The sequence below is a fragment of the Teleopsis dalmanni genome, chromosome 2, assembly GCF_002237135.1.
Source record: "Teleopsis dalmanni isolate 2A chromosome 2, ASM223713v2, whole genome shotgun sequence".
Taxonomy (NCBI): domain Eukaryota; kingdom Metazoa; phylum Arthropoda; class Insecta; order Diptera; family Diopsidae; genus Teleopsis; species Teleopsis dalmanni.
Genome location: NC_051847.1, coordinates 244,613,800 through 244,621,342, shown reverse-complemented (window position 1 = coordinate 244,621,342; position 7,543 = coordinate 244,613,800). Strand labels below are relative to the sequence as shown.

Genomic DNA, 7,543 nt, shown 5'->3' with positions numbered 1-7,543 from the left:
AGACAAATCAAAAAATTTTGTACACAAACCCAACTGGCATAATTCATGCGTTGCCAATTATTTTTATACGTGATCCGTATCGTTTCAGCAAAGATGATCCAGAACATTGAACGGATCATGTTTGCTGAAACGCAGCTAATATAAACTTATAACATATTTTTTTCTTCGATTAATTACTTTTTGTGAAGTAGAAGTTCTAAAAAGAGGTGCATCGTTTACAAGAAAATGCAACCACCAAACATTTGTTTACATTTTTTGTAAATATGTCAAGAACAGCTTTCTCAAACTGTCAAAATGCCATGAAAAGCTTTTTTTTAGGGTATTGTTTAGAATTAAGATTTATTGTATCATGGCCTTTAATTTATTTGTCATTTTTGTATTGTGTCGTCGCCTTTAAGCACACGCGAAAAGGCGACATGTGTTTTTGAGAAATAATAAAGCAGTCGTGAATAAAAGTTATCAGTAAACTAACTGAATAAAACATTGGTGCCGAAACCCGGGATAGTGATCCATAAAAGGGATAGTGATCCAGAAAAGGGATAGTGATCCAGAAAAAAAAATATAATTGCAAAACGTTAGACTCAGAAATTCACGAACTCAGCGACGGGGAGCAAGAAGGCGTGCAGAAAGGGTCTAAGAAACTGACGGAATTGAAGGCGTTGAGAGGCAGCACCAAAGGCAGCATCACTCGCATAAAATCAATGATTTTGAAAAAAGGGTCAAGTTTGTCAACAGAAGAACTTAACTGCAGGCTTAGTTTGACAGAAAATTACTTCAAACAGTTTCTGAGTGTGCAAGCAGATATCGACAAACTAAACCAAGGTGCAGATACTTCTTCAAGCGAAGCAATTACAGCAGAAGTTGAAGATGCATTTGTGGCCACGAAAGCAAAAATAATGAGTTTACTAAAAAAAAGAAAGTTATCACTGGTAGATGTCAATGCAACGAATACAACATCGTTATTGCCGGGCCCAAGAAGTCATCGGGAAGTAAAATTACCGAAATTTGAAGGGAAGTATAGCGAATTTCCGAAATTTATAGCCTTGTTTAATAAATTAATCAACCAGGATGAAATGCTTGATGACTGCGAACAATTTTTGATACTTAAAGAGCACTTGGGCTCTAAGCCGCTGGCAGCTATTGACGATTTTGATGTCACAGAGGACAATTACCCCAAAGCACTCGATCGATTGAAGGAATGCTTCGATAAAAAGGCGTTGATGTTCGAGGAACATATTACAGCCCTCTTTGCTGTCCCAAAATTAACAAAACCATCTGCAGTTCATTTAAGAAATGTATTAAATGCAACGAATGCACATTTGAATGCAATGCTATCATTAGGTGATTACAAAGATATAGCGAATGCCATAATAATTCATTTGGTGATGGAAAGAGTGGACGAAGATTCGCAGGTCAAATGGGAAGAATCAGTGGATTACAGGAAGCTGTCAACTTGGAATGAATGTTCAGCGGTTTTGACGAGGCGATGTGAGAACCTTGATGCAAGGGAACATAAAGTTAATCAAGTGAATTCAAAGGCTGTAAACTATCAAAAAGAGTATAGAAATAACCGCAACTACTCAACCTCTCTTGCAGTTACAAAACCTTTATGTGAAGTCTGCAATGGCAGTGGCCACGATATTGCAGATTGTAGCAAGTTAAAAGAATGCTTTATTGTAGCACGGAGAATAAAGGTATGTTTTACATGTTTGAAAAGGAGACACCTTCAAAAAGAATGCTTTGCTGTTAAATGCTCGAAATGTAATTTATCTCATCATCAACTTTTACATAAAGATTATATCTTGGAGCCAAATGAACAAAGATGCAAAAATGGGCCATCTACGTCAACACAGGAGACAGCTCAGTCATCAGTTATGAACGTAATGACTGAAAACGAGGTTTTTTTGGCAACAGCAGTAGTAATGGTAGCGGACAAGTTTGGCAAATATCACCAAATTCGAGCCATATTAGATTCTGGCTCTCAAGTAAATTTGATGTGTGAGAAAGTTGCTCAAAAACTGTTATTAAAAAAAACGTCTTGTAAATTAGATGCTAGCTGTGTTGGAGACGTTGTAACTAGCTTTAAAACAAAAACTGTGGCTACCATCAAATCAAAAATAAATGAATTCGAAGTCAGTCTGCAATTTTATGTTTTACCGAAAATAACAAGCTCCAAACCTAATCGTTATGTCGATGTTGCGGACTGGAATTTACCAAAAAATATTCAAATGGCTGATCCAATGTTCAATAAGCCAGCGCGTATAGATATTTTAATTGGTGCGGAAATTTTCTTCGATTTGTTGTCGATTGGACGAATTTATCTTAATGAAAGGTTGCCAACCCTACAGAAATCCATACTAGGGTGGATAGTTGCAGGCAAAGCAGAAGAATGTTTAGCGCCTAGTCATAAAATAAATAATATGCTGGTCAATCACAACCATAATGAGAATGAAAACTTGAGTCAATTGGTTGAAAAATTCTGGAAAATAGAACAGATTTCAACTAAATCAAATTTTTTAACCGAAGAAGAAGAGGAATGCGAGAAAATTTTCCGTGAATCAATTCGTAGAGATACATCTGGCCGATTTATTACGAAAATTCCATTTAAAACAACAGTAAGTGATTTGGGTGGTTCCTATAATGCTGCCAAACGACGGTTGCTGTCACTAGAGCGTAGGTTGAGTAGAGATCGCTCTACACGAGACGCTTACAACGCATTTATGGATGAGTACCTCTCTTTAGGTCACATGACGATCGTTGAAGAAGCTGATATGAATAAGATAAAATATTTTGCACCGCATCAGTATGTGCTACGACCAGATTCCACGAGTACGAAACTTCGAGTTGTGTTCGATTGTAGCTGTAAAACTGACAGTGGCTTGTCATTAAATGAGGTAATGATGAAAGGACCACTGGTTCAAGATGATCTGTTATCTATAATACTGCGATTTAGATGTTACAAATATGCAATTACGGCAGATGTAACAAAAATGTATCGCCAAGCATGGGTGACTGATGATGATGCGAATTATCAAACGATTTTGTGGAGGTCTTCCTCAGATGAAAACATAAAGGGCTATCGCTTGCGAACCATTACTTATGGTACAACATCTGCCCCCTATTTAGCTACAAGATGCTTAAAACAGTTAAGTGAAGATTATATCGATAAATATCCGATTGGATCGAGAAAGGTGTTATCTGATTTTTATATGGATGATTTGATCAGTGGATCAAACGATGAAGATGAAATTTTTGAAATATATAATCAAGTATCAGCAATAATGAACTCAGCAAAATTTAAGTTAAGGAAGTGGTTTTCAAATTGAACAAGAATGTTCATTAACAATCTTTATGTCCCTTACCACTGGTGGGGGGAAACAATAAATGATTGGTGAGACGTTGATTTACTTTCAACAACTGATTTTATTTAAATTTATTTGTTCTTTTATACAAAATAAAATGCAACCGTAATTGCAGAACATACAATAAATAAAATAACTTATTGCTTAATTCGCACAAATTGCTTAATAAGCAATAGTTGCGAATGCTTTACTTATGACCTAATTTTTACTTTTTGTTGATTCGTCAACCAAGAAATTAAGCAACAGGTGTGAGCGATTAACTCATGACCTAGTTCTTAATTTTTTGTTGATTCGTCAACATTATGCCGGCTCTGCGTTGGTATTACGAGTTGGTCTAGATTTGTTAGTCTCAGCAGGTTGTTGTTTATGTGCAAGACCAAGCGACAACGTAAGTGGACGGTGATGTATGATTATTGGCTGATGTTGATAACGTAGTTCCTAATGTGAGATATGCCAACAATATAGCAAGAACTGTCGATTTTGATTGCCTAGCCGCTAACCATTGTCGTCGCGTTCTAGGATCTCCTACAGTAAAATTTGTCGGAACTACTTCTTTATTTCTGACAAGTTTTCCCAATGGTAACATATCTTGAATGTCTGAATCTGCCTTGGTTGATGCCGTCTCTGAGTTGGTTTCTGTAAAGTTAAGACTATCATGCGCTGGAGTCATCATAATACTGTTCAGTGATTGTCCTGATGTCGTTTTCGCGGACGCATCAAACACCACTCGAAGTTTTGTTGTCGTGCTGTCTTCTTTAATAACTGCATGATGCGGTAAATAATATACCTTTGTCTTTGGTTTCTCATTAACTTCCTTCATATGACCCAGCTTGATATACTCTTGCATAAAGTTCACATACTCTTGCTTTAGTGCTGGATTCTTCTTAAATCGTTCTTCCAATGAAAAGAACCGTTTTAACGCCATCTTTCTGGATTCACCTAACGTTTCTCTATCATTTTTCAGTGGTAACCTAACGATGTATCGTCCTGTTTTATCGCGGGTGCAAGTTGAATCATAATGTCGCTCACAATGCCTTTCTTCTACTGTTCTTAAGTCTGCATTTGGAATTTCCTCTAATTCCCAAAACCGTTTTAAATACTCGTCGCTGCTTTCGCAAGCCATGGAGCATAACATTATTTTGTTTGTGATTGTACGCTCTACATCTAAAGGTCCTGATAATATCCATCCAAATAGTGTGTTTTGAGCCATTGGAGAGTTGTCTGGCCCTTTAATTAATCCTTCTTTAAACACTTCTGGTAATACGTCCGACCCGATTAACAATTGTATTTCCTTTGGTTCAGCATACCAAGGATCTGCTAACTGCAATCCATCAATATGTGACCATTTTCCTGGCGTGAATTCTCCATTTGGCATTTTTGATGTGATTTTTGGTAACACTATTGCTTCGATATGACAGCTTTTATTTTCATCATGTATAGATTGAATTTCTAATGAACATTTGGCTATAACGCTTGTTGTTTGTCCATTGATACCTTTTACATGAGTTTGATAATTGGTCAATGGTGCTCTGATTGATCTTGCTAATTGTTCTGTTATTATACAAGATTGTGATCCTTGATCAAGAAGCGCTCGTATCGGATTAACTTGTTTTTTAGTCCTTATAATTACCATTGCGGTTGCTAGTAAAACAGTTTTTTCCTTTTGGATGTTGTACGACGCTGCCACTTCGGTCTCTGTGGTGTTCTTCAATGTTGGCATCCTCTGTTTACTTATATTATTTGTGACTGTTGGTTTGCCCTTAACTTGTTCATGAATAAGTTGATGGTGTTTTTTGTCGCAAATTGCACATCTTTTTTTATACAAGCACAACTTACTAAAATGCCCACTCTGAAGGCAATTAAAACATAATTTGGCGCTCATAATCTTTTCACGACGTTCCGGCACCTTCATATTCAGAAACTTTGAACATCGAATCAATTGGTGGTCACCATTACACACTAAACATAGCGTATGTATTGTATTTACATGCGTTTTTGTATTTACTGCTGTTGGTCGAAAATTATTCTTATTTTCGCGATTTGTGTCACGAATTGCCTCCAATCCTCTAACTCTGCTCTCGATAAACTCGTATAAGCTGCTCAATTTTGGTATTTGTGTTGATGCCCCTCTTGAATGTTGGTATAATTTTCTGGTTTCACCATCTAATTTTGGAAGCAGTATCTGTATAATTAGTGGATCCCAACTTGACGTGTCCACATTTAAATTACGTATACCATATAACACTTCTCTAGAAGAATCCACTAATGTTTTTAAATCCTGTGCATTCTCATTTCTTATAGCTCTGAGCGACAATAACTTATTGATAAGATTGTCCACAAGTATTGCTGGATTGTTGTATCTTTGTTTCAATAGTTCAACTGCCGCTGTATAATTGTTCGCTGTTATTGTTAAATGATTGATAAGTCTGGCGGCTTCTCCACGTAGACTTCCTTTTAAGTACTGCATCCTTTCTACATCCACTAGATTATGGTTTTGTTGAACTAACCGGTCGAACAATTCCCAAAATGGACACCACTCTTCAAATCTGCCGCTGAATATTGGTACATTCAACGGTGGTAGTTTGATATTGTTACTTACCGTTGTTCTAGGTTCTGCAACGTTTTGACTGCGAACGTTCAGTTCTTCTTGTAACTGGATATATACTTCTTCGTATATCGATTCCAGTTGAATGAAATCTCCTTGGTCTATTTCATCATTGTTAAACAGACATTCATCGTTTAATTGTGAGATCTTTGCCCAACAATTCTTCAATTTTTCCAATTTGAACTGTAACGTTTCAATACTTTTCGTTAAGTCTATTGTCTCTTTGATCTGCAACAGACTTGTACTTAAGATTGCTAAACGTTTGTTCGTAATATCACATGGCCTGGTGATGGCGACTTCGTCATTGATACTTATGTCTTGATTCCTTGGTGACCGAGCTTCTTCTTGCCCTCTTATAACTTGATGCCTTGAAACTTGAGCTTCCCTTTGCTCCATTTGCCTTATTATTTCCAATTCATTATTAAATCGATTTTCGATTTCATTCCGTCTTTGTTGTAACTGGCCATAGTAATTTTTTGTGATATATTCATGATCAGGCTTCAAATTCTTGATCAGATTATCATTGTTGTCTTCAAATGCGTCCCATTTCTGACGCAAATTTTCCAAACGTGTCTCAAAATACTGCTTTGAATATCTTGTAGAAGAATCCTTTTTAAAATTTATCCAGATCCTCTGGATCTCACCTTCAATGTCCTTTTGATGTTGGATAACTTGATCTATCTCTTCGATCTCCATGATGTCTTCTGTTAGTATTTGATTTGATTTGTTGAGTGCCTCGGTACGCTTCTGCTTGTTTCACTTCGATGGTACGTTTGCATTCACTTCACTCCGATGTTAAAAGCCTCGGTACGCTTGTATTAACTTCACTCCGATGTTAAAAGCCTCGGTACGCTTGTATAAACTTCACTCCGATGTTGAAAGCCTCGGTACGCTTGTATTAACTTCACTCCGATGTTAAAAGCCTCGGTACGCTTGTATTAACTTCACTCCGATGTTAAAAGCCTCGGTACGCTTGTATTAACTTCACTCCGATGTTGAAAGCCTCGGTACGCTTGTATTAACTTCACTCCGATGTTAAAAGCCTCGGTACGCTTGTATTAACTTCACTCTGATGTTAAAAGCCTCGGTACGCTTGTATTAACTTCACTCCGATGTTAGAAACCTCGGTACGTTTGTATTAACTTCAATCTTAGACTTTAAGTCTCTTTGTTAGGTATATTTGAAACTCTTACCACTGGTGGGGGAAATTTCAAATATCCGGCTCGAAGGACCAAAAATGAACAAGAATGTTCATTAACAATCTTTATGTCCCTTACCACTGGTGGGGGGAAACAATAAATGATTGGTGAGACGTTGATTTACTTTCAACAACTGATTTTATTTAAATTTATTTGTTCTTTTATACAAAATAAAATGCAACCGTAATTGCAGAACATACAATAAATAAAATAACTTATTGCTTAATTCGCACAAATTGCTTAATAAGCAATAGTTGCGAATGCTTTACTTATGACCTAATTTTTACTTTTTGTTGATTCGTCAACCAAGAAATTAAGCAACAGGTGTGAGCGATTAACTCATGACCTAGTTCTTAATTTTTTGTTGATTCGTCAAC

General features: G+C 36.6%; 1 protein-coding gene across 1 annotated transcript; it reads left to right on the top strand.

The window, feature by feature from the left end:
* The first annotated feature begins 2,228 nt into the window (after positions 1-2,228).
* On the top strand, positions 2,229-3,326 carry LOC119677246. Its single transcript, XM_038088517.1, has one exon. It carries the CDS (start codon positions 2,229-2,231, stop codon positions 3,324-3,326), a length of 1,098 nt encoding a protein of 365 aa, XP_037944445.1.
* The last annotated feature ends 4,217 nt before the right edge of the window (positions 3,327-7,543 follow it).